This window comes from Globicephala melas, chromosome 15 (genome assembly GCF_963455315.2).
Source record: "Globicephala melas chromosome 15, mGloMel1.2, whole genome shotgun sequence".
NCBI lineage: Eukaryota > Metazoa > Chordata > Mammalia > Artiodactyla > Delphinidae > Globicephala > Globicephala melas.
Window position 1 is genome coordinate 5947391 of NC_083328.1, and position 26653 is coordinate 5974043.

At 52.7% G+C, this 26653-nt stretch overlaps 2 protein-coding genes across 4 annotated transcripts in view; one reads left to right on the plus strand and one right to left on the minus strand.

Annotated features, from left to right (window-relative positions):
• Positions 1 to 26653, minus strand: part of KPNA7 (karyopherin subunit alpha 7) — a 130465-nt gene that overhangs the window by 79045 nt on the left and 24767 nt on the right. The window contains exons 2-7 of one of the 3 annotated variants that reach the window (XM_060284230.1): positions 25337 to 25625; positions 24802 to 25081; positions 19810 to 19889; positions 18279 to 18466; positions 18061 to 18152; positions 4489 to 4676 (exon numbers count right to left, since the gene is read on the minus strand). The gene's annotated coding sequence lies outside the window, so the exon portion shown is untranslated. Of the gene's footprint in view, positions 1 to 4488; positions 4677 to 18060; positions 18153 to 18278; positions 24770 to 24801; positions 25082 to 25336; positions 25626 to 26653 lie in introns of those variants that run through there. The other 2 variants (XM_060284228.2, XM_060284229.2) reach the window with 2 other exon arrangements.
• Positions 1 to 26653, plus strand: part of MYH16 (myosin heavy chain 16) — a 52320-nt gene that overhangs the window by 15354 nt on the left and 10313 nt on the right. Inside the window, exons 13-33 of the mRNA XM_030846007.2 lie at positions 232 to 411; positions 2119 to 2245; positions 3036 to 3094; positions 4011 to 4098; positions 4472 to 4589; positions 5771 to 5891; positions 9167 to 9303; positions 10640 to 10721; positions 12860 to 13033; positions 14697 to 14924; positions 15942 to 16046; positions 18452 to 18538; positions 18759 to 18904; positions 20263 to 20353; positions 20803 to 20859; positions 21514 to 21600; positions 21890 to 22135; positions 23019 to 23136; positions 24397 to 24524; positions 24899 to 25095; positions 26389 to 26521. Of these exons, the coding sequence (XP_030701867.2) occupies positions 232 to 411; positions 2119 to 2245; positions 3036 to 3094; positions 4011 to 4098; positions 4472 to 4589; positions 5771 to 5891; positions 9167 to 9303; positions 10640 to 10721; positions 12860 to 13033; positions 14697 to 14924; positions 15942 to 16046; positions 18452 to 18538; positions 18759 to 18904; positions 20263 to 20353; positions 20803 to 20859; positions 21514 to 21600; positions 21890 to 22135; positions 23019 to 23136; positions 24397 to 24524; positions 24899 to 25095; positions 26389 to 26521 (2709 nt within the window). The remainder of the gene's footprint in view (positions 1 to 231; positions 412 to 2118; positions 2246 to 3035; positions 3095 to 4010; positions 4099 to 4471; positions 4590 to 5770; positions 5892 to 9166; positions 9304 to 10639; positions 10722 to 12859; positions 13034 to 14696; positions 14925 to 15941; positions 16047 to 18451; positions 18539 to 18758; positions 18905 to 20262; positions 20354 to 20802; positions 20860 to 21513; positions 21601 to 21889; positions 22136 to 23018; positions 23137 to 24396; positions 24525 to 24898; positions 25096 to 26388; positions 26522 to 26653) is intronic.

Sequence of the window (26653 nt, forward strand, 5' to 3'; positions counted from 1 at the left end):
CGTCAGTCTTCCCTTCTCTTGGACCTGATGAATTCTAGCCTCTTTCAAGTCTAAAAGGTCGTGGCATTCGAAGGCCATGGAAGACTAGACCATTCCCAGAGGTCACTGCCCAGAGTTCTGCAACCTGGCCGGCCATGTGGGGTCTGGGGCACCCCTCCCACCAGCCCCAGGCCAGCACCAGAGTCACCCCATTGGCCCCCTCCAATGCCATCCACTCCTCTTCCCTTCTAGCCCATGGGCATCTTCTCCATCTTGGAGGAACAGTGTGTCTTCCCCAAGGCCACCGACGCCACATTCAAGGCAGCCCTGTACGACAACCACCTGGGCAAGTCCAGCAACTTCCTCAAGCCCAAGGGGAGCAAGGGCAAGGGGCCCGAGGCCCACTTCGAGCTTGTCCACTATGCAGGCACCGTGAGTACCTCCTCGGCACCCTCTGTGTCCACCTGCCTGTTGCCTCCATCTCCCACAAATGTAGGTCTGTCCTGCCACACCCTCGCTGAGGCCTCCTCCCTCCCCCTAATGCAGCCACCATCGAACAGGGTGATCAGTTGATCGAAAAGACCTCTGGCTTGTACTTCCTCCTCACTTCTCCCTCTGGGAGTTCCAAAGCAATCTAGCCAAGGATGCCCAGCAGTTCATGCCCTCAGACCCGCCAGGGCCATGCCATTGTCTATGGCCCTTCGTTTGACGGCTGAACTTCGATCTTGGTCAGAAATGGCGATGTTTGCAGGGAATTCCCTGGCGGTCCAGTGGTTAGGACTCCGTGCTTCTACTGCAGGGTGCACGGGTTCAACCCCTGGTTGGGGGACCTAAGATCCCACATGCCACGCAGCAAGGCCAAAAAAAAAAACCAGACAAAACTTGCAAAAAGAAGGAAAAAAAGTCCATGAGTCCATCAATTATTCCCCAGTTGACTCATTCATCCCTCTGACAGCACGTGGCCACCAAACTAACAAGGTGACATTTACGGAGTGGCTTTTTCACTCATGACAAACCTAGTCCTTGGGGAAGAGGGAAATTAAGTGCAGCCAGGACTCAGGTTTATTTGAATAATTGATGGGGGAAACAATCAGTGTTGCCATCAATGCCAATGCCTCCTGTTACCAAGGAGTTTGTTGAGCCTCTCTGGGTTTCGCTGTGGGGAAATGGCAGGCTTAGGACAGAGCTGTCAGGAAAGCTGCTGTTGGACTGGGCATTGGGGCTTTTATGATCTCAACAACCATGATAATGCCAACTACTGGCCAAATGGACTGTGCCGCTACCCAGAGCAAACGGGCTTGGGGCTGAATTGCAGTGTTCCACCCCACCCTCCACGATGGAATGAGAAGGGCTCGGTGTTTGTAGCAATGGGACATCCAAAGTCAAATGGGGCCTATGCACTTCCAAGAAGGCTCTAAGATGAGGCCCAGAGGTTATGAATGTCATACACCACGCAGGAGAAGGAAAGCCCAAAGGTTTTGTCTTCTCATCTGCATCCCTAGGCTCTCCGTGCTCAACGGAAGGATCTGAAAGGCACCTTCCTCTTTGCCTCTCCAGCTGGGGCTACATGGCAAAATGGGAACCAGAAATTAGTGGATGTCCAATTACTTGGACACAGGAAGCCCCCAGTTTGGATGGATGGAGCCCAACTCCCACCAAGCAATGGCGGGGGGATGTGTGCTTCTCAGCAAGGAGAGAACAGATGCCCTTGTAGGGAGTTCTTCATGTTGTTTGGGATGCCACTGGTCAAGGTCAATCACTGAGCTAGGAATAAGGTCAGCCAACCTGGGTAGAAGAAGACCCAGGGCTCAGGGAGGCTCAGTGTGGTCAGCAAAGCAAGACATATAAAAGAAGGTCACACCTGGCAAAGAGTAGCTGGGGAGTCCTGGTGTGTGGGTAAGCTCAGAGACAGGGTGCCCTAGACAGGCAAACTGCAAATGCCCAAGAGATGGGGGTTCATGGACATCCCGGGACTCCAGGCAAGTCATCAGGACAGGAACTGAAGTCCCAGGAGATGGGGCTGAAGGTTGGTCCTGGGAACCCAGAGTAGACAAAGATGTAGGTTGAGGTTCTGGCTGTGGGACCTAAAAGGTGGAACCTGGGCCTGAAATGTAACCACTGGCATTTGCCCCCTTCCAGGTGGGTTACAACATCACGGGCTGGCTGGAGAAGAACAAAGACCCCCTGAATGAAACAGTGGTGGGCTTGTTCCAGAAATCAAACCTGGGGCTCCTAGCCCTTCTCTTCAAAGAAGAGGAGGCTCCAAGTATGGCTGACCCTTCGTGTGTCCAGTCTCTCTGTGCCAATACCCTTTAGCGGCCAGAAGTAGAAAAAAAAGAAAACAAAAACTCTCATCTTTGACTCTTGTTGAATGAATGAATGAATGAACAAACGAATGAATGAATGAATGACAAGTTGCATGAGATCGGCTATGGATGCTACTGCAATAAAGAGGTACAGATGCATCCTGGGAGCTTCCTCCATCAACCGAATTGATCACTGGGCCCATATCACGTCTAGGTGGAGCGATATTGCTTTGGAAAAGTTGATGCCCAAAAGCTCTGTGCTTATTTTCTGCTCCCTGCTCTCCTGTCTGAGCTAAATGTCAAGCTCAGTTCTGCCTCCTACCCAGTAGAGGTCATGTGACCCATAGGGGAACACCCAACAGGGCCGCCACTTAGAGGGACAAGAACTGCAAATCTCCTTGGGCTCAGAGATGTGTGCACCACCAGCATGCAATTCCTCCAGATCGTGTGGGTTCTTCCTCCTCCCCAGGCAATGGCAGCCGTGTGTTGCCTTGGGCCAGCCCTAAATCACAAAGGGCTACAGACCCTCCAGGAAGCACAGCACGCCTTGTGACTGTTATGCCACAGTCAGCCCGTTCACCCTCTCCCTGGTAGATCTCGTTTTCCTGGTGTGGGGGTCCCACCTCATCTAGTTCCCAGACAAGTCTTTTCAAAACCAGAGAATGCACGTCCTTGACACAGAGCACTGAATGGGGCTGCCAGCCCCTGTGCTGGGTACTGATGTGAAACATGCTTATCTCTCTTCCTCAGCTGGAAGCAAGAAGCAGAAACGAGGGTCCTCCTTCATGACCGTCTCCAACTTCTACAGGGTAAGTAGGGGCTGCTCCAGAGGCCACCTTGTGACCACTGCCCCCAACCATCCCTTCCAATGGTGTAGTGGTCTGGCTGCCACCTCATGGCCCAGGACAAGATGATTTCATTTCTATGCCTATGGTTGCCTCTTTCATTTCAGGAGTCCATTTCCTTCTGAAGAGGGCGCAGAACCACAGGACCATAGGGCAGAAAAAACCCTTAAAGATGGTCCAGTCTAACTGCGTTTTTTCAGATTGAAACCCAGAGGACGATGGGACGTGCCCAACATAACAAGTGGAAATATCAGTGCCTAAGATCTTGTGCTGGCAGGTCTTCTGGGCTGGGCACAACTTCCACAAAGTTTGGGCACTACTGGAAACATATTCCAAAGGCAGAAATGTAGCCAATGGTGAGATGTTGCACAAAGAATGATTTCAATATTTCCCAAGGACCCGGCTGTCCTGAGGCAGAGTGAGCCACCTCATTGGACATATCCAAGTGTAAGAGGAGGGATCCTCTAGTAGGGAAGTTAAAAATGGTGAGGGATTTATCCACACAGGCACTACGGTTCCTTCTAGTAGCAAGATTCTACGATGAGCCAGCACTGAACTCAGAGGGTCCCTCTTTCTGTAAAACATGTCACTTTGGGCAAGTTACTGGACCTTTGAGAGCATCACTATCTGACAGAACTTTCTGCGATGATGGAAATGTTCTCTTCTGTTCAATATGGCAGCCACTGTCCAATATGCTGTCCAGTACGATAGCCACTAGCCACACGTGGTTAGTGAGTACCTGAAAAGTGGCTGGTGTGACCAAAGCACTGAATTGTAATTGTAATTAAATTAATTAAACTCTAAACAAATACCTCTCCTGAGCACGGGTGTCCTGCAACACCAACGCCAAGCTTCACTCTTTCTTTCCCTCTACCCCCAGGAGCAGTTGAACAAGCTGATGGCCACCCTCCACAGCACCTCCCCCCATTTTGTCCGCTGTATTGTCCCCAATGAGTTCAAGCAATCAGGTACATCATGGGGACATGTCTCCCAGCTGGAAGTCCTCGGGATATGTGAAGTTGGGGGTCACTCCAAATTAAGTCCACTTTTTAATCACCAGGAATGACTGGGGTAAAACGGGGCATTGAAAGAACCTCCAACAGTGGATCATCTAAACAGCACGTTCTAGCTACTTTGTAAAGCAGAGTGGTGCCCACCTAGGCAGAAGTCACACTCAGGAGAGCCTTTGAGCCTTCGCTCAATTGTGGGGGACCCAGGGGGACACCCTGGGCAGTGACTGGAGATTAGGGTTGAAGACCTGGATATTGAGTTCAGCCTCCTTGAGTGGCAAGGAGTGGCCTAGGGTAGTGACTCCCCACCCTGTGCCCTCCCTCTTGGCAGGTGTGGTGGACGCCCACCTGATCATGCACCAGCTGGCTTGCAATGGAGTCCTGGAAGGCATCCGTATTTGCAGGAAGGGCTTCCCAAACAGGCTGCAGTACCCAGAGTTCAAACAGAGGTGAGTGGTGTCTTCCCGATACCTTGAGTACAGTTCTCGGTCTCCAGGGGTTGACTCTTGATAAATGTAGTCCCATTGGAGCAGACACTATGGGTACAGTGATGGACACTATCTCACTGTCTACTTCAGTACACAATGGCCCAACTTTGAATAGCCAGCACCTGCATTTCTTTGCCCGAGGGCTCTCTCTGGCTGCTAGAGCCTGCTTTGCTACTTGGCAGGCTGAAGGTATCAGGAATTAATGCCTCCCCAGGAGCAGCCCTCGACCAATGACTAAGGACACTTGGCATATAAATGCTTCAGCTCCCTCACCCTGATGATGGGCTAACTCTGAGGCATGTTCTATACTGGCTCTCAGACAGCTGTGTGTTGGTAAATGTTTAACAATGGGTCCTCCAAGTTAAATTTTTTTTTTAAAAAAGAAGCCATGATTTGTAATATCTTCCGATTTCCATGGTATAAATACTCCCACCACGGCTGACTTCAAGCTACCAATATGACATCACTGAATGCAGGGGTGGGGAGAGATGCACACAGGCGCTTGTGAGCCAGGGGGAGCTGTTCCCAGCACACAAGGGTCCCCCAGCAGCCTGAAGCCCCAGTTACCTGTTCTGATAACTGGCTTCATAACATGCCTTTTGCTGGCCTCCCTGACCCACTCCCCAACTCTGCCACCTCTCAGATAAACTACCTGCACTCGATTCCTGGTCTCAAGGTCTGATTCTGGGGGAACCCAAACTGAGACCTCCACCTGAGAGGTTAATTTACTTCGACCCCTTCCCTAATTGCTAGAACATAGGACCGCAGATTGATGGAGCAAGAAGGGTCACTAGAGGTCATCTTGTCCAAGCCCTCTGAAGTCCCTAGCTGGGGAAGGACTAAGGGAGCTACTGGCAGGTCAGGAAAAGAAGCAGTTCTCCCATGTCTGGAGGAAAAGATGAAGGAAAGATTTTGGTGCCTTCACTTCTAAGACCATCTCCCCGCTGAACTTCCAACCCACACCGACATCTACTCCCCAGCGTCTCCTGTCAGTCCCCTCCCTCTGCCTGCCATGGGCCTCTGAGAAACAAGTCTAATCCCTGATTTGAAGGCCATCTCACAGGTCGATGATAACTGTGAGGGTAGACTTCCTGGGCTGCCAACTTGGGGATGATGGGGACTGCCATCGTCTCTCCCGACAGGTACCAAGTGCTGAACCCCAGCGTGATTTCTCAGGGGTTCGTGGACAACAAGAAGGCCTCAGAGCTGCTGCTCGGGAGCATCGACTTGGATGTGAATGAATACAAAATCGGACACACCAAGGTAGGGTCTTCCCACTCAGGCTTGTCCCAAGAAGGTGGGTGTCGGGGTGTGAATTCCAGCTCAGCCGTAGACCAGGTGGTCAAGCCCCTCAGCTGCTGAGAGCCTCTGTGCCCTCTTCTGAAAAATCAGGGCTGGTAAAGCCAATCTCACAGGATTGGGAGTAGCGTGCGTGAGAACCCAGCTCAGACAGAGAGGTACTCAATAAACAGGAGAATATTAGGACTGCATGGGCCACAGATTTCTCAGAATAAAAGCAGCCGATAGGAATCAAGGTCCTGGACTGGACCGGGGCACCATGGTACGTGTGTGGGCGAGGTCCGGGGGTGAAGCACCCTAATCCCAGCCCACCCACACCACGAGTCCCAGCCCTGAGTTGGCAGGCGAGTCAGGGTTGACTCAGACAGAGCGGTCGCCTGATCCTGACTCATGGGGCCCATGTCTGTCCCACTTCCTGGCCCCGCAGAGTCCTGTCAGGATTGTAAGGGCCAGGCTGATGGTGGGAGGTGCCCATCGACACCTGCCCAACCAGACTGCACCCCAACGTGACAGTCAGGGTGATGCAAGAGGGGCCCTGGCTTTGCCTCAGGCTCGGAGCCTGCTGCCGTGCAGCCTGGAGTGGGTCACTTGACCGTCCTGGTCTCGTGGGGGGCACAGGCAGGCCCAGCTTCTCTGTGGGCCTGGTGTGGCACAATGCCCAGGGAAGCTCCCAGCTGCATGTACATCCAACACGTACGGAGTGCCTCCTGCGTGCCAGGCACAGTTCTAGGCTTAGGGATACGCAGGTGGACAGAACAGAAAGAGTCCCTAGCTCCCTACAGCTTGCTTTGTAGCCATTGGTGTTAGCAGGATTGTAATACTGCCTTCAAACCTGCCAGAACCATTAGCTTTGGCCTCCTGCACCACTGAGACGTGCTGTGTGGAGATAAATTGACTTATGGGAACTCTCAGGCTTTGTCACAGAATCACTGAATACCTGAGCTGGAGAGAACCTCGGAGACCAACTCCTTCCCCCACCCCACCTTTGATGGGTGGGAAACTTAAGAAAGCCTGGAGAAGACATAGAGGTGACATGCCCAATTTCACAGAACTAGGCAGGACAGGGCAGGCCTCAGGCCCCTCGTCATGGGATCAGGGAAGTCACATGACTTGGATCTGACACAGCTACCCCTGGGCAGACAGACTGATCTTGCTGTTGTTCAAGGGTTGCATGGGGCACCTCAGGTCCAGGTAAAGGCCTGGGGCTGCTGCGGATTGCTTTGCTCCCCGGTGCCAGGCAGGCTCTGGCGGCAGGGGCAGAACAGAGAACAGAATGACTCCGCCTGTACACTGTGTCCCCATCCCTGGCTTTGGCTCACGTGGGCCTTCCCCACCAGCCACATGCTTGCCTCACTGCTCCTCAAAGACCAAACCTCAACCACAATTAATCTGGAAATATCAAGCCCAATGTCTCTACCCTACGATTGGTGGGGAGAGGGCAGAGGGAAGAAGCATCCCTTTCCGTCCTTTCCCTGTCAGTATCCAAGCATCCACATCTTTATATTCATCTGGGGGCTCTAATCCCTGCCCCCACGTGTAGAATCAGAGATTCCCAGCGCTGAAAGGACTTGGGGTCCTGCACTCCCACTGGACAGGAGACGAGACCACGTTCCCCCAAAGGAGAGTGACTTAACCAAGGTGCCCTAGCACATCCAAAGCAGGTTGAGGCCAGGTGTGGGTCTCCTGGTTCCTTCTATACTTCCAGAAGTTTCTATCATGTCCTATTAGAAGCCTATAAAAATATGGTGCATTATAAAACACACTGATAAAGCGATCACCCATAAGCCCACTTAAAAACCCAGAACTTCATCTTTACATCTCTTTCCTCTCCTTCCTCCCCACCCCAAGGAGTAACCTTTGTCCTGAATGTTAACTGTACCCTTGCCTTTTCAAAAGCAGTTTTATCACATATGCACATGGCCCAAGGTTTGCCTGGTTTTGAGCTTCATGAAAGTTATCATACTTGATATCTAATCTGACATGCTTTTGTCACTTAATCATGTTTCTAAGATTCATCCTTGTTGGCTGGTATGTGACGTTTGTTCATGGTCACAGCCATATCATAGGACTTCCGATGGCCATGCCACACCTGTCCCGTCTCCTGTCCTTGGAAATTGGATTGCTCCTTCCTTTCTCAGTTACCAACAATGCTGCTATCAACATCCTCACACATGGCCCTATGCAAGAATTTCTCTAGAACAAAGTTTTCAACTTTGGCTGTACATGAGAATCATCCAGACTGTGGGTGGGGGCAGAGAGGTTGGAACACCGATGCCTGAGCTCCCCACCCCAGAAACTGTTTGAAGTCACCTGTGTCCAGGCAACGGCATCTTTCCAAAGCCCTCCAGGTGGGGGCGATGTGCAGCCAGGGTTGAGATACACACTGAGGGAGTGACAACCAATTTCCAAAACTGTACTTACTCACCACCCACCCCCTCGTTGATTCACATACTTGCCAACACTTGTTTTATCAGAAGTCTTCAGTGTTGCAGGTTGCGGGGGAGGGGGAGTGGTATCTTGTGACCTTAATTCGCATTGCCCTGAGGTTGGGTGTTTCTGGCCCTTTCTAACATGCATTGCAAAGCTGTTCTTCTTTTCCTGGGGATGAGTCCCACTCATAGAACAGAGCCAGATGCCTGAAATTGTGCACCACTGGGAAAACTCTGTCCCCCTTCTAGAAAGTCAACTCCCCCTGCTGAACCACTATCCCCTCTTCCCACTCCCATATCCCGTGGGACCATGACTGTCCCAAGGCTGCTTTGCATAGTGGTAAAAAGGAAGGCCCGTTGGCACCCTGCTGCCAGGCAGTCCCCATAGGTAACAGTGAAGATCCAAACGATTTATCACATTTTACTCAGAGCTTCACAGTTTGCAGAAGTACTTTCCCTGTTATCTCATTTAATTTTTATAGCAACCCTCTAAGGGAGGGATCAACAACCCCATTTCACAGATGAGGCACTGAGGCCCTAAGATGTGAGGAGGCATGTCCAAGGTGACCCAGCTAGTAACTGCAAGGCCAGGACTAGAGCCCACGGGAGTGTCCAAGAGCGAGAGGAAACAGATGCCGAGGCTGGCACGCCCTGCCGTGCAGATGTCCAGGCCAGGGCCAGCTGTTTCCCAGGGTCTCTGAACTCTGAAGGACCCGTCGGAACTTCTTGTTCTTTCATTGTGAACTCCCCGCTAAGCAGCTGCTCTGGTGACAGAGGGGCTATTCTCAGATCCATGTGTCTTTCCCCCAGGTGTTCTTCCGAGCAGGCGTCCTGGCCAAGCTCGAGGACATGCGGGACGAGCATCTGGCCAAGATCCTGACGATGCTTCAGTGTCGGCTCCGGGGTTTCCTCATGAGGGTTGAGTTCAAGAAGATGCTGGAACGAAGGTAGCGCCAGTGGGGCAGGCCTACTGAAGCCACGCCATCCACATGGAATGACCAGGGACCCCTCCACACACACAGTGCTCAGCTCCACCAGTGACACTGGGCAGTGAGATAGGGAGGGTGCCAATGTCTTTGTTGTCCCAAAGAACCCTCTTTGGGGCCTGTGTTGGTTTCCTGGGGCTGCCATTAGCAAAGTACCACAAACCAGGTGCCTTAAAACAATAGAAATTTATTTTCCCATGATTCTGGAGGCCAGGAGTCTGAAATTAAGGTGCTGGCAGGCAAGCTCCCTCCAAAGCCTCGAGAGGGGAAGCCTGTCTTGCCTCTTCCAGTCCTGGTAGCCGCAGGCACTCCTTGGCTTGTGGCTGCATCTCTCCAATCTCTGCCTCTGTCCTCACAAGGTCTTCTTCTGTGTCTGTCTTCACATGGTCTTCCTTTTTTTTATAAGGACACCAGTCATCTTGGGTTAGGGGCCCCCCACTACTCCAATATGACCTCATCTTAAACTAAGTTAATTCCATCTGCAAAGACTCTTATTTCCAAATAAGATCACATTCACAGGTTCTGGGGGTTAGGACTTCAGCGTATCTTTTGGGAGGGGACACAATTCAACTCCTAACAGGGACCACCTAATATAAACCCTTCTCTTTACAGTCACTTTCACAGCCTTCCCCTTACTTGATCCATATGATGATGCTGTGAGAGGGATGTGGTAGGATCAGCACCCCCATTTTACAGATTGGAAACTGAGATCAGAGGGGTTAAGGTACTGGGCCAGGTCCATGCAGAAAGAGTCAGGATTAGAAGCCAGAAATCCTTGTCCCAAATCGCTGCCCTCAGAATTGTGTTTCTCAGCCATCTCCCTAAAATGGTAATTAGAAAATAGCTCTGGCTACCCTGGCTGCCCTGTGGTTGACTCTGGCTCTTGTGGTCATAGTATTAGTAATAGTAACAGTAATGAATAAATAATAACAGTAATGAAGTCCTGATATCCACCAGCAGGGCCCCTGTGACCCCGGCCAAAGGCAGGGACACCAGTTAGGGGCTGAGTGGTGGGACTCAGTGCACAGATCTTCAGTAAATGACAGTTGAAGGAAGCTGTCAGGGACAAGGAGGGCTGATTCCAGAGACCGCAGACTGATGGGATTTGGAGACTAACGGATGATTTCTGGTGAGGGAGCAGAAGGAGGGAAATGCAGGAAGAAATGAGCTCAACCCTGAGCTGTCCGGGAGGAGCTGGTTCCATCGGGGAGGCCAGTCCCCCGTCCCCTCCCCTGCCCCCCATGCCTTCATTTTAACCCATGCAATGCTGGATTCTTCCCTTTTTTTTTTTTTGCAGAGTTGGCCTGAAGGTCATCCAGCGGAACACACGCAAGTTCCTGGAGCTGCGTTTCTGGGGCTGGTGGAAGCTCTACAACAAGGTGAGGACTGAGGGGCCGCAGTCCTGGGCGGAGGGGCCTCCTGGGGATGGGAGGCCGTGGGATGCTGCAGGGACAGTCTGAAAATGAGGGCACCTTGGAGGAAGAGTGTAGCCTCCTTCCAGGAGGGGGCTGAATCCTCCCTGAGAAAAACGATAGTGTGTCTTCCCACCTTTCAACTCATCCCTCAAAATAAAACCCACTTAGGATGCAGAGAGCCCCCTCCCCACAAAAGTGGGCTTGGTGTGCAGTGCCTCACCCTTGGGCATGTCGAAGCATCTCAGCTCCTTCAGTGAAGTCCTGGACTTTAGGAAATCATGGGATCCGACCTCTCCTTTCCCAGGCTGTTCTGAGGCAGCAGTGGGGGTGAGTGAGTCAGCCAGGAGGGGAGGCTGCAGGCGGCCAAGTAAGCAGTCCACCCTCAGCAAATGCAGGAGGCCACGAACCAACCTACTGCATGAGGCTCCAGTGGCGCTGGGGCATGGCGTCCCACCTGGGGTCCCTGTTACAAGGAAGCACGGCACTGGACCCGGGGGCAGGGCTGCCGCATTCAGGGGGCCGGAGGGCAGTGTTGTCTTGAGGGGAGGGGTGTTCAGGGCAGCTACGTGGAGGGTTGGCCCAGGCTCCAGGTCATCTTAGGGGGCCCTGAGCCCCCGACAACTCAAGCAGAAGCTTCTCTCCCCTCCCCATAGGGAAGAACTTTCTAACAATCCATGCTGACCACAAATTGAAAGGGAGGGACAGTAAGTTCTGCATCCCCAGCGGTGCCCATGCACCGGCCGGCCCGGTGGAGGGCCTGAGGCGGCAGAGGGATCTAAACAAAAATTTCTCAAATTTAGTCAGTATGGCATTTTCCCCACCTGTTCTATGACTGACCTTCTTTCTTTACATCAACTCACTGTTTTATTTCGAAATTTTTATTTTAAAAGGAAACTTCACATCCTTACCTGTCTCATCCTAAGCAAACGTTATGCATAAAACTGTGGATTTCAAGAGTTCTTTTCATTTTTAAAAATTATTATTTTTCAAAATCACGTATTAAACTATTACTTTTCAAAATTATTTTTAAAGTAACCATGTAACAATGAAAATCAAAAGGTTTCCGTGCAAAGGTTGAATCCATCTCACCTGCCCCCTCAGTGTATGTATTACCCTTTGGGAAGCCCCAGACCAACAGCCTTTAAGATTCCTTCCAAGCCAGATATAAGTGACCACAGATGACAAGGAGACAGAGCCTAGAAACTTCTCTGCTCTTTACCAGAAAGTAAAACTTCACCAATTAAACGTAGCGGAGCAAGATCCTGTTCCAATAAGTGAAAACATAAAATTAAGTTAAAATCCTTTACTCTTAGCGTGTTAAGTGAGCTCTAACCTTATTTAACTAAGTCAGATAAGCTGAATCAATGGAAAAAAACAACACCTTGGGGGAGGCTTTCACTGGATAAAAAGTGTAACACAGTTGCAAGTGATACTTACTATCACATTTTTTTTTTTTTTTTTGCGGTTCGCGGGCCTCTCACTGTTGTGGCCTCTCCCATTGCGGAGCACAGGCTCCGGACGCGCAGGCTCAGCGGCCATGGCTCACGGGCCCAGCCACTCCACGGCATGCGGGATCCTCCCGGACAGGGGCACGAACCCGTGTCCCCTGCATCGGCAGGCGGACTCTCAACCACTGCGCCACCAGGGAAGCCCACTATCAACTTTTTATGCAAATTTTGCACTGCAATATCCCAGATCCCCACAGACCAGGCTGGCGATGACAGGTTTATCTGTCATCTTCAAAGAGAGGCCATTCCTTCTCCCAAATCCATGGTGTTTGCACTCCTGAATAATGTATCCATAGATCAGGAAATATCCCGAGGGCCTGTCCTGCCTGCTCTGCTTGGTGCTGTAGAGACACCGAGGGCAGGAGGGAGATGGGGAGGGGCAGAGGGCAGGGCTCGTGGTCTAGCAGGGCAGAGGACCCAATGGACCCAGGCACTCTTGTAGGATGAGAAGTGCCAAATGCACAGAGCGGTCCAGACAGGTGCTGTGGGTGCAGAAGAGGAGCGACTATTCCTGGCTGAAGGCAAAGCAGCCCACACCTAGTCCCCTGGCAAAGCCCATCTCCCTAACACTATGCAGTGTTGTTTGCCACCCAGGTCAAGCCACTCCTGAATGTGGCTCGGCAAGAGGAGGAGATGAAGGCCAAGGAGGAGGAGCTGAGGAACGCCATGGCCAAGACGCAGAAGCTGCTAGACAAGATCAAGGATCTGGAGGAGAAGATGGCCACGCTCAGCCAGGAGAAGAATGACCTCACCATCCAGCTGCAGGCAGTATGTGGGGCCCTGGGGGCAGCAGCAGGAGCTGGGGGCCTTGGCAAGAGTCAGACCCACAGAAGGAGGGAGAGTGGCCTTCTAAGAAGCTGTGTCCTTCCAGACGCTGGGGAATTCCCAGCCTTCTCTTTCTCTCATTGCCATGTCATCCTGGACCCAACTACCAAAAAGTCTCCATCAAATTCCTGTTCGCCCACAGCAGCAGGCTGAGCGTACACACATACAGTACATGCTGGGCCTGGGGCATCGTCCAGACATGGGGGCCACGAGGTGGTGGGAGGAGCACCTCTGGGGTGAGCCTGGCTCCCTGGGGACCTAGGGAACTTGCCCTCTTTTCTCTGCTTCCTCTTCCTCGCCCATCAAGTGCAAACACAGAGGGGAGAACATATGACCTAGTTTCTGTGGGGAGCCTGACTCCCAATACGATGAGCAGGTTCACTGCCGTGACCCTTCTGGTTTACAAGGGTCCTTCCTTCTCTGATTCGAGCTTCACAACCACCTCATAAGACGCCCGATTTTCATGTGTATGTTCAGGGTAGGAAACTCCACTTGACCGACCTTTAGAGATTCGATCAAGGTCGCAAGCCGGTCAGTAGAAGACCCACAACTGGGAGGGGTCCAGTCCCATCTTGGTCATTCCTGCTCTGTCACAGCCACGTCTCCTCGCCGAGAGCGTGTCAGCACTTGCATTAGCTATCCATTTTCCCCAAGCTGTCTCTGACATCTTTTCTCCCATCCTTTCCACCCCCCTGAGAAGTTGCTCAGGCTAGGACCCTCATTTTATGTTTGGGGAGGCTGAGGCCGAGCGTGAATACAAGGATCAAAGAATCTTCCGTTTACAGAAGTGCCACGATGTGCTCCATCCCTTTATGCCTCACGATGATCATTTCCCTTATTTTGCAGAGAATGAATTTCAGTAAATTTATGCCACGAACCAAAAGTCATCTAGCTGGTCTGGTCTTCTGACTCCATGGGCAGTTGTTGTCTTACACCACTGACCCCATCTCAGGGAGACCCCAGTGGACACCCCGCTTGCCCCTCCTCTGACATTTACTGCCTGTGTGACTTTTGACAACTCCATCCCCTCTGCATATCGGTTCCCTCATCTCTGAACCCTAGCTTATAGATGATACCTGTCTGGCTTGCTTCTCAGTGTTGTTATAAGGAGAAACCAGGGACGGGAAATGGTTTGTTAACACGGAAGTGCTAAATCAATGCTGGGAGTTATTTGGGTGGACGTGCCCCTCCACGTTGGCAGATGCAAGCACAGGCCCACATGAGATCAGTGGATGAGACGGCAGAGCCTGAATGGACAGAGGCGTCCTGCCTGAGTGGCCCGGGCTTCTCCTAGGCCACTGCTAATGCCTTAAGGTGAATCTGATCACCTGGGGTCTCATTAAAAAGCAGATTCAGATGAACAGGTCACAGGTGGGGACTGAGATTTTGCATTCTAACCGGCTCACAGGTGATGCTGCTGCTGCTGGTCTGGGGACCACACTCCTGGACGAGGCTTCGTCACCAAGAAGCTCAGAGATAGCCAGCCCCTGTCCAGCCCCCAGGACACGTTTGTTGGGGGCCCATCAGCCCGAGGCCTATCCGTCAGCACGTTCCCCTGCAGGTGCCCGGCCCCTGCCCTTGACCAATACTCTCTTTCTTCCACCAGGAGCAAGAGAACCTGATAGATGCGGAGGAGCGCCTGACCCAGATGATGAAGACCAAGATGGAGCTGGAGAGCCAGATCTCTGACATGCGGGAGAGGCTGGAGGAGGAGGAGGGGACATCGGCCTCGCTGAGCGCCACCAAGCGCAAGCTGGAGGGGGAGCTCAGTGACCTCAAGCGGGACCTCGAGGGCCTGGAGACCACGCTGGCCAAGACGGAGAAGGAGAAGCAGGTGGGGAGGCCCCTGGGCCAGACCCTGCTCCTCCCAGGGCCAGGGAACCCCCAGCCCGCTGCCCTGCAGGGGCCACACCCAGAGCCCATACAGCAATGCTGCCCGGGACCCGAGCCACCAGCCACATGCAGCTATTTTAACTTAATTCATTACAATTTCAAATGTCGTTCCTCGGTCAACCTGGCCGCGTATGGAGGGCTCAGTAGCCGCTCGCAGCAAGTGCTACGATGTCGGATAGAGCAGACAGAGCACACGTCCATTGTTTGGACAGAGCAGCTTACTCAGGGGGCTGAGAGCTGTTCCCCTCGTGGGGACGCCCAGGCCTGGCTGGTTCTCCTCGTGCCTGGGATTCCTGGGCGTCTGCCTGGCCTTCTGCCCACTCAGCCTCAGCATCCCTGGGGCCCCTCACAGAACATCCTTCTGCAGCACCATGTCCACCCCTCCCCCTTCCCAGAGGAAGCAACCATATTGTAAGGTGGGGTCACCTTTAGCTGCTGGATTTCTGCCCAAACAAGCAGCTGCTGCCCTTCCAAGTGGCTCCCTGACTCCTGGTACCGTCTGGCTCGCCCTTGGTCCCAGGCCCCCTTCCTATCTCACAGTGGGTGGGGTCCCCGAGCAGGGGGAGGTGGATGCTGCCTAAGCCGGGGCGTCTGCAGCTTTGATGTGCACTCGAACCACAGGGACCTCAATAAGACGCAGGCTCTGGGCCAGCAGGTCCTGCGGGGCCCAGGGGCTATATTTCCAACACAGTCCCCGGCGAAGGCACGGCTGCCGTCCAAGGACCAGGCTCTGAGTAGCCAAGGCCTGACGGTGTTCTCTCTGTCCCCTCACCCCCAAGATTCTGACTTGGTTGGCTGGGCTGTGACCTGGGCATTGGTGTCTCTTAGGCTCCCAGGTGGCTCTGGGGAACAGCCAAGCTGAGAACCCTCTCTCGGGGCAAGTACTCTCCTCCCCTTCTCCCCCTGAGGGTGTTCCCAGCCTTAAAGTCCAGGCTCTCCCCTGCCGCCCCATCTCCAGGCCCTGGATCATAAGGTCCGCACCCTGACTGGGGACCTCTCGCTTCGAGAAGACTCTATCGCCAAGCTCCAGAAGGAGAAGAGGGCCCTGGAGGAGCTGCAGCAGGTAGGCACCGGCCACTTCTCCTCTTGGCGGAGCAAATGGAGCTCGGAGACGGGAGACCCTCATTCGAATCCCCGCTTTGCCGCCCATCAGCTGGGGCCCTTGGGGAAGTCACAGTGTCTCCCTACAACACAATGCCTTCATCAGTGAAGTGGACACAGTCACTTGCTACCTTCCTTCCAGGTTTGTTGTTAAGTGGGGTGAACATATCATTTATCACCCAAACTAGGACAGGTTTCAGAGTGAAAGGGGTCAGCAGGCATGCGTCAGAATGGTCCAGGCACAGTGGGAGGGATGCTCCCAGAGTCATAAGGATGAAGTGGGCGTATGGAAGTGCGCCGTGAGCTCTAAAGCACCAGGGAACCCTGATTCGTTGCGGCAACAACAGGCCTGAGTTCCTGAGGTCATGGGGAGCCCACCCGACTGTTTCAGTTGCTCCTGAGTGTGGAGCCAACTCTGACCACCCACCAGTGCCGACCATGGCGTGGAGCACCTCCTAACCTAGACACAGGTGCCAGGAGCAAATTGAAGCCCAGAACTAGACAGTGGACCCTCATCCCTGTGTTTGCTGACATCATGAATCTACAATATGTCCCCCGAGCACATTTCTCTGTCGCCTCTGGAAACACCTCCCCTTAGACTGTGACTCTCCATCGTATCAAACCCAGAACCCCCTGTTATAGCAAATATGCTCAGTTCTCATTATTCGGGGTAGCGATGTTCCATAGAGTCATTGAATTAGCAAATACTGAACCTTTGCTCTCGGGGAGATACAGGGTTATCTTCCTGCAAGCCTCTAGTCACAGCGTTTTCGCCAACCCCTCAATACATCATACATATGATGGTGATCAACACATTATCTTGTTTTATGTGTATTTCTGTTGAAAAACACCTTATTTAGTACATATCGTTTTTTGGGTTTTGGGGTTTTTTTGGTTTTTTTTTTTGGCGGTACGCGGGCCTCTCACTGCTGTGGCCTCTCCCGTTCTGGAGCACAAGCTTCGGAGGCGCAGGCTCAGCGGCCATGGCTCACGGGCCTAGCCACTCCGCGGCATGTGGGATCTTCCCGGACCGGGGTACGAACCTGTGTCCCCTGTATCGGCAGGCGGACTCTCAACCACTGCGCCACCAGGGAAGCCCCAGTACATATTGTTGATACAGTGAACTCATGGTCAACAGCCCCTGTATCTCAGGCCTGAATGAAGCTCATCCAACACATAGATTTTCTCTGCAAGGCACATCACAGCCTTCTTGCGTCAGGAATGCCAGACAGCACTGCAGAACCGTGCTTCGCGCCACTGTAAGCAGTGAAATCACCAACAAAGAGCACTGACATGTAGAAAACGTGGCACTACATAGACTGGGAAAAGCACACATGTTTGCAGTCTGAGACGAACCAAGGAGACAGAGCATCATTTATCCGACCTCAGCTGGGAACATGCCCCGCTTTGCATGTCCACGAATGACCACGAAAGCACCACGAGTATTGATTTGGGGATTACAAATAAATTTTAGCGAGTAGGTAAACCGGCAAATAGATAATTCACGGATAATGAGGATCAACTGTATTTTGGAACGCCCTCTTACTATCCTGAATTGAAAATTATAATAATGTAACTAATATATAACTTCAGAAAAATCAAGAGTGCCCTTCCATATAAAAGGAGAAATGAATGAAAGTAATTTATAGTAAATAATGGGGCTGTCAACGTGTAAAAGCTCAGGCAGACCTAGGAGGGCTGCCTGCCCAAGCCCGTCTTTGAAGGCTGTAGACGGGCACCCGAGGGTGTGTTGGTGACTCAGGTAGCCAAGTGCGGTTGCTACCAGTGATGCAATTTTACAAAACAGTCAATAATTCTCAGGGAGATTTTAACAACAAGAAGTAAATCTTCTCTTAGTTTCCATGGTAGATCATTCTTTAAAATTGTAGTGTATACTAAATGAAAAAAATGTTGTGTTATGTGCGAAGAGGTACTAGGTTCTAGGTTCAGAAAAGTATAAATAGTTGTTTACTTACGTGAATGGCTGAATGCGACAGCAAATGTGTGAAATGCAGAATTATTCTTCATGGCACCCATTATCCAGAGCAAGGCCAGATGTCCAGTGTCCCTGGAAGCACCCACAAAGTACCAGTGAGGCCCCCAATCATTGTGACAACCAAAAGCACCACACCCCCCAAATTTCCTATATGCCCCGTGGAGAACCAGAGCCCCCAACAGACCCCTAGGGGCCCACCTGTGGCTGACGGGTGATCAGTGTGCCGTGGCCTCACCCACCACCCAGGAGCAGGTGCTCTGTAACTGATCACTGACATCATCAACTCAGCTCGGAAGTGATGGCAGAGAACCAGATCTGTTCAGCTGCTCCCGCCTGCCTCACAGGACACACACGTGTATCTTTCCTTCCAGAAAACCCTTGATGACCTGCAAGCCGAGGAGGACAAGGTGAACCATCTGACCAAGAACAACAGCAAGCTTAGCACCCAGATCCATGAGGTAATGCCCCGTCGTTGGGTCTGATTCTATAGCTCGACAGTCAGGTCTGTCCCAGGTCACAGGGATCTCAGATACATTTTGGGAAACTGGGAAGTGAGGCCCTTTCTGATGCCACAGCTAAGGAACCAGACCCAGTCTGGTTCTTTGTTGCATTCTGGCCTCAGACAACCCTCCCCACACACACACACCCTACTTTCTTTTGTATTTTTTGTCTCCGCAGCTGGAGGATAACTGGGAACAGGAAAAGAAAATCCGGGCGGAAGTGGAAAAAGCTCGCCGGAAAGCTGAGAGTGACTTGAAGATGACCATTGACAATCTCAATGAGATGGAGCGGTCCAAGCTAGATCTCGAGGAGGTGGTGAAAAAGTACGCAGTCTTTCATTTTGCCCATAGCAGTGTTAGCAATATCTAGCACTTCCTGGATGGCACCCGGCGCCAGGCACTCTGCTGAGGGCTTCATGTGTATCAGTGCATGTCCCCTGAACCTGTTCTGTACCAGGCACTGTGCTCAGCTCGGAGGATTAGGGAGGGAGGGGCAGGTGCTTCCCTGTTCTCAGGTAGTTCCCAGCCTCACACAGGGCCTGCTGGGCGCTGGAAAGGACACAGGTACTAAGCAATGCACCCACCCCAGAGGTCAGGGAGTCTTTGCAGAAACCTGAAAATTGGGCTCTCAAAGATCACAAGGAGTTGAGGGGATATGTTAGCAATATCACCCTGGTAATAACATGGAGCACATGTGGAGTGGAGAAAGCAGGAAGACAACTACTGCAATAGTCCAAGCATAAACCGGAACTGAGTAAGAGGCTGAAGGGATGGAGATAAGGAGGCAGGTAAGGAAAGCTTTTAGGGGGCAGAATTTGGACAATGCATCTTTTTAAAAAAGATTTATTTATTTATTTATTTAATTATATGGTTGCGCCAGGTCTTAGTTGTGACAGGCGGGCTCCTTAGTTGTGGCACATGGTCTCCTTAGTTGTGGTATGCAAACTCTTAGTTGCAGCATGCATGTGGGATCTAGTTGCCCCAGCAGGGATCAAACCCAGGCCGCCTGCATTAGAAGCACAGAGTCTCATCTACTGTGCCACCAGGGAAGTCCCCTGGACAATGCATCTTTGAAGTACATTTTGCTAGGGCAATTCTAAAGCACCACAGGCTGCCAAGAGGGCGTGTGCAGCTAAATCTGCATCTCAGCACATTTCTTGCGAGGCACACCCAGAAGGTGCGGGTGACCCTGCCCATCCTCCCCACCTGCTTGGTCTCTGGCATCTTACCTCTCACACGTGGCTCTTGACACGTGAAACTCACATCAGGAGACAGCCTTTTGCAGAAAGATTTTGGAGGAACGTTTTCCCTAAAAAGGCCAAGCATCTGTGTGATGCTGGAGCCCCTAGACTGTAAGCTGCACCACAGCAGTGACTTCTGTCCGTTTTGTTCACTGATGTGTCCCTGGAACCCCAGACAATGTCTGGCACCAGGAGGGACTCAATAAATTGAAGGCAAAGTAATAAATGCACAAGTGAATGAATGAGTGAGTGAAAAACCAGTGGAGCAAATCCTGGGGCTCTGTAGGGCGACTCATCTGTAGGGTGAGAAGGCCAGGGGTCAGGGCTGAGTGGGTCTCAGCAGGGTCAAGGTCTCCCCCGGCAGCCCCAGCTCCATTCCCGTGCCAGCTTGCTGGTCTAGCCTCAGAGCTTTTCCTCAGGAGGTCAAACCTTCTCTTGCAGGAGAGATATGGAAATCAATTCTGTCAACTCTAAATATGAGGATGAGCAGTCCCTGAATTCCACGCTGCAGCGGAAACTAAAGGAACACCAGGTCTGTCTGTGCGGGATGGAGGAGACCCAGATCCTCTTTTGAAAGGCACTGGCCTGCACCTTTGCTCACATCAGCGGATCTGCTGCTGCCACAGAGTCCTCAGAGACTGACTGATGTCCACCTCATGCTGGGATAAATTCCAAGTCCCCACAGTGGCCACAGGACCCTCCACAATAGCCCCTGCTCCCTCCCTGGCTTGTCACCCACCGTTCCCCCACCATTCCGTTCAGCCCCTCTGGCCCCTTGCGGGGTCTCACACACCCCAGCCTCCCTCCTGCCTCAGGACCATTGCACACGCTCTCTGTGGCCCGCTTCCCTCTGCTTTTGACAGCGTCCCGCATACACTTAGCTGTCTTCCATCATTTTCATTCTAAAAGGCCAGTGGGTGGGTCTCTAACTTCACCCAGGAGAGATAAATGTCCCGCTCTGTCTGCCTTTTTGCCTGCTAGGCCCGAATCGAGGAGCTGGAGGAAGAGCTGGAGGCTGAGAGGGCAATGAGAGCCAAGGTAAGTGAGATGCGTCTTCCTCCCTCCTTTCCTGAGGCAAAGGACCCAGTGAAGCCAGAATCCAACAACGAGCAGAAACTCCTGTTGAGAAACCAGTAGGGAGGAGGATGGGGTTCCGGTTGGAAAGGACTTGTTGTTTCTTGAGCACCTACTGTGTGCCAGGCACTGTGCTACACGTGCCCATTAATGACGACGTAAGAGGCACAGATGCTCTTTGTTGTGCGGTCCAAGGAGAGTGGGCAATGTTAGCCTGGGGACTGGAAGACTGCATTCAACAGGCTGAGGTTGGGAGGAGTTTCTAGGCAAAGGGAATCAAATAGCACTTATGTGCACAGGTACAAAGGTGTGAAAGGAAGAGCCAGGAGTGGAGGAAGGCTTGAGGGCAGGGATCCTGTAGGGAGATGGATCGTAACACACCTAACTCCAGCTTCAGCCCAGCTGGGCTGGGTGGCAGGATGGGCACTAAGGCCCCCCCAGTGCAGGGAAGAGGACAGAGAGCATCCTCTGCTGTGTGTGGGGGGGTGACAGGCAGAGTGCAGAGCTCCCCACGCGCAGGCCCCTGGCCTCACAAACGCCACATGGTGATCACAATCCTTACCAGAGAAACAGGGGTTCTTGGACGGCCAAGGTCAGTGTTATCCCATCTCCCCCCAGGTGGAGAAACAACGCAGTGACCTGTCCCGAGACCTCGAAGACCTCAGTGACAGGCTGGAAGAGGCTGGGGGAGCCACATCTGCTCAGGTACCATCCTCGGGGTGTCCAGGAACCCCGATTCCTGCCTGCCTGCCTGCGTGGAGAAACAAATGCTGGACGATGAGCAGGGGGATAAGGACCAGTTAGTTCCTGCTGAATTCCCGGGGCTCCCTTGAGGAGAAACCAATCAATGATAAAGAATAGGCAAGAGGGGGCTGGTTCAGTCCACCTTCTTCTGGGGCTCCTCGGTTCAGTGGATGCAGGTGGGATTTGGACTGAATGCCCCAGGGAGGCCAGCACCGGCCAGCCCGCTAGCCCTTCTTCTGCTCCGCCCCAGATCGAGCAGAACCGCAAGCGGGAGGCCGAGCTGCTGAAGCTGCGGCGAGAGCTGGAGGAGGTGGCCCTGCAGAGCGAGGCAGCGGCCTCCACACTGCGCAAGAAGCACACAGACTCCATGGCCGAGCTGACCGAGCATGTGGAGAACCTGCAGAGGGTCAAGTCCAAGCTGGAGAAGGACAAGCAGGTCATGAAGGCCGAGATCGACGACCTCAACGCCAGCGTGGAGACCATACAGAAGTCCAAGGTGAGGGGGAACACCCCGCAGAGCCTTCACAAATAATATCCCCCGAGTCCCCCGACAGGTCCAAGGTCCATTCTAGATGCTGTGAAGGGAACCAAGATGGACCCATCACAGACCCCACTGGCTGTGTGTATAACCTCGGCCAAGGTGCACAACCTAACCGTGCCTCGGCTTCCCCATCTGTAAAATGGGGAATAATGATAGTCCCCACCTCATAGTGCTGTTGTTAGGGCTACGACAGTTCCTGGCACGTAAGAAAAGCTCAATAAATGTGAGCTATTAGGATCATCGTGACATTAGTATGACTATATCCTCCAGGAGTTGGAGACTTAGTAGGAGAAACAATCATCGCCACAATGAAAAAGTGATATGTGGCAAGAAAGAAAATTAAGTACAATTAAAGTAAAATTAAGCCACTCAACATGCATTTATCCAGCCCCTGCCACAGGAAGAGTCTTCTTGTGACACAAGGGAAGTGGCGGGTGGTGCTCCAAAGGTGAGCAGGGATGATGCTTTGGGGGTCCAGGTCCCAGCCAACTAGTGTCTCCAAACTTCAGACACTCACGAGGCATCTTCGTAGTTCCTGTTTTATCTGCAGGCGCCTGCTCTAATGCTGGTATTTTTCCTTAAATTAACTGGCTCCCGGCATTTTCCTATCGAGTGAGGTCAGCAGGGGCCCGGGAGTGAGGGGCTGTGTGCCAACCCAAAGGCTCTGGGCTTACGTTGATAGAAAATGGTGAGCCACTGGAGGTTTCTGAGACAGGGATGTTCTAGAAGGATGAGGTAGGTGGCCTGGGAGGCTGCACTAGGGCAGCGCAGCTGGGAAGCAGGGAGGGCCTGGCCTGGCCCTCCCCATTTCCCCACTGGGTTCGTTCTCCCTGAGCAGATGAATGCCGAGGCCCACGTTCGAAAGCTGGAAGATAACTTATCAGAGGCCAATGCCAAGGTGGCTGAGCTGGAGCGGAACCAGGCGGAAATCAACGCCATCAGGACCCGCCTCCAAGGTGAGCTCTCCCCTCCCCACAGCTTCCTAAGGAACAGTGCATGGAAAGGAGTGGGGATCCTCAAGGAAACTGAAAGAGTACCTGGGTGTCCTCCCAGAGCTTCCTTGACCTTGGAAAATCCACATCCCCTGTGACGAGACGAGAAGATTTTCTTCCTCCCACTGAGTGCTCCAAGTAACGTCTTTACAGTGTAAAACAGGGAACACTGTCCAAAACATTTTCCTATCAGTTCTCTCAGCCACCCCGTGAGATCAGCAGGAGGAGCAGTAATACCGACAAAACACAATTTTCAAACATTTTCAAACATGACCTGCCTACTAACGTAAAGCGAACACGTGTCACTAATGAGGGAACCAGAAAAATGGGAAAACTGCCTTTGAAAAGCACCTGAGGGGGCCGAGATTTACACAGCCAGTCGGGAAAGGAATGTTTCAGTAACTCTGCTGAGTTAGATGCAAAACTGGTTCATGTCCTATGCGGCAATAATACTGCAACCTCTAGGTTTGATTTGGGGTTTTTTCTACCAGAAGAAATTCTCTGCATCTCTAGGTCAAAACTAATTTGCAACTCATCAATATGCAAGTTAACGTCTGACTTCGTAGAGTCTGGGCTCTAAAGAGGGGTCAACAGTTAAGTCAAGCAAAGGTGCATTTCCTTCGAGAAGTTAACGCTCCTGAGGCGCACCAGTTAGACAACACTCTCGTTTGACACCAGACAACCTCCTTTGGCCTTACTTTCCACATTCTGAATACTTTTTAAAATCAGTATCCCCATTTGATGGATAAGAAGAGTGAAACTCAGTGAGGTGAAGTGACGTGCCCATGGTCACAAAACCGAAGATACAGGGCAGAACTGGGAACCCTTGCTGGTTCTCTGGCTCATGCACCTTCTCCTGGCCTCTGGCTCCGGAGAGCAGTCTACAAATGACAGGAGTGTAGGTTCTGGGACCGTGACAAATGCATTTTTTTTCAAAGTAAACGACTGTTTTCTCCAAACTTCTTTGCTGTATCTCCTGCCAGGGGCTTCGCTATCTGAAGCCGCTTATCCCATGCAAATCACCTGGATGGTGGCGACCCTTGGGCACTTGCTCCCCTCCTGGGCCCACTAGATTTGGGCAGCTGATGCGGTGGTCGCCCTGCTCCCCATTCCAGCTCAGCTGGCCGAGCCACTATACTGATGGGCACTTTGGGAGCAAGGCTTAGGATCTGGCGGGGGAGCTAGTTCTCCACCCAACGCTTCTTCCGTTCCCTTCTCGCCCAGCTGAAAACAGTGAACTGAGCCGGGAATATGAAGAATCCCAGAGCCGGCTTAATCAGATCCTGAGGATAAAGACGTCCCTGACATCACAGGTGGACGATTACAAGAGGCAGCTGGATGAAGAGTCCAAGGTTGGTTTGGGGGTGAGGTAGGGGGTGACAGAGCTGCCTCCTTGAAGAAAGTCATATGTTATGAAGATGTAGAAGGAACATGAAAAATATTTGATTCCACTGCAAGTAAAAGAGTTAACAACAAAACCAGAGTACGCTATATGTGCGACTAAATGAAATTAACGGAATTACGTATCCTTGTGGATAGTAATTGGAAGAAATCAAGGAAAGTTAAACCCTGGTGGTTTGGGTTGTAGACTCCTGTGTCTCCCCCCACCGCCCCCTGCCCTGCCTTTACCCCGCTGTACTGTTGATCCAACGTCGTGTATCCCTAAGTGATGGCCCTGGGTGCCACAGAGCTGGGGGGCCCTGACAGGCTGGTCTGGTCACCGCAGTCCCGCAGCACGGCCGTGGTGAGTCTTGCCAACACCAAGCACGACCTGGACCTGCTGAAGGAGCAGCTGGAGGAGGAGCAGGGAGGCAAGTCGGAGCTGCAGCGCCTTGTGTCCAAACTCAACACCGAGGTGACTACCTGGAGGACCAAGTATGAGACGGACGCCATCCAGAGGACCGAGGAGCTGGAGGAGACCAAGTGAGCGTCACCCTGCGCCAGAAGGGCCGGGAAGGCCAGCGGGTTGGCGGGTGGGTGCGAGGTGGGGGCCTGAGCACCACAGCCACAGCTGACGCCAGGGCCACACCCAGGAGAGGGCAGTTCAGGGGCCCCTCTTAAAGGGGGGACGAGTGTCAGGACAGGGAGCCCACTTCGTTCCCTCACCAGGTCACGCACTGCGTGCCCCACTGCTTTCAGCTTCCCTCTTCAAGGGCTCTCTTACCTACATCTTCTGCCCAGAAATGCTCAGGCTCCCTGCAGGGAAGTCAGGATGGTGGGGGGGCGGGATCTGCCTCCAGGCAGGGCTTCTCTGCCTCTGAAGTGCTCAGGAAGCTTCCATGGGCCTGGTGGGACTGGGGTGAGGCCCCTCGGTGATGCTGAGAGGACACGGGCCACGCTCCGTGGCAGAGGTCCCCCCTCGGCCAGTTCCCCAGCTCTGTGGCGAATGCCCTCAAGTCCTTTGAACTTTCTTCCTTCACAAACTAGAGACACAAACGCTCTGCTTGACGGGCCTGAGGAAACAAGAGTGGACACATGAACATGGCTCAGAGCTGCCCTCTTGCACAAGAGGCTGGCGTGGGTGCCCGTGGGCCAGGGCACCCAGGGAAGGCCTGCACGTGAGCCCCTGGTGCCAGGCGGGGAGGGAACCCCAGCCTGCCACTGGTGCCTTCCATCCACTGGAATTTGTGGTGACAGCATAGCGCAGTGCCTTCCAGCTGACATCAATCTTTATCTGGCACTCTTTATTCGCTGAGCCTACACCTGCCTTCCTGCAGCTCCACCTCCTGCCCTCCAGCCCTTTTCTAATATTTTCTATTGAGAGCTATGGGGGCTGCCTGGTCCCACCCCAGGCTCTCACTCCGAGCTAAACCTCAATTTCAAACCCTCCCCTCTCTCTGCCTGGAACCTCTTCCCCAGACACCCACAGGGTCCTGGCCTTTGCACATGTGTCCCCTCCCTGCTTTATTTTCCCATAGTGCTTATGTCACTTTGTTGTGTTTTCTGTCCCCCCTCTAGAACAGAAGTTTTGAGGGCAGGGATCTTAGTCTGTTTTATTCACTGCTATTTCCCTAATGCCTAGAATAGGACTTGGCACTGAGTAGAAACAATGAATATTTGTGGAATGGATGACTGGACACTGGTTGCTCTGTGCCAAACACCCCCGTTTTTATCTGCATCTTCTCCATTGTGACACCAGAGCTCAGCGCCATGCTGGGCTCCCCTGCCCCTGGGTGCCTATGTTTCCTTGATGGCCTCTCTTGCTCTCATCCACAGGAGAAAACTGGCCGCCAGGCTCCAGGAGGCAGAAGAGACGGCTGAAGCCGCCCAGGCCCGAGCCGCCTCCCTCGAGAAAAACAAACAGAGACTCCACGCAGAAGTTGAGGACCTCACCATCGACTTGGAGAAGGTCAGAGGGCCAAATGCTCCAAGGCTGACCATTTGCTGGGTCCAACAGCCCACGGGAAGCTGGATGAGACTGTCACATGTTGGGTTAGCAAGAAGGAACAGGTGGCCCAAGAGGGTGGAGAACAGGGTTTGC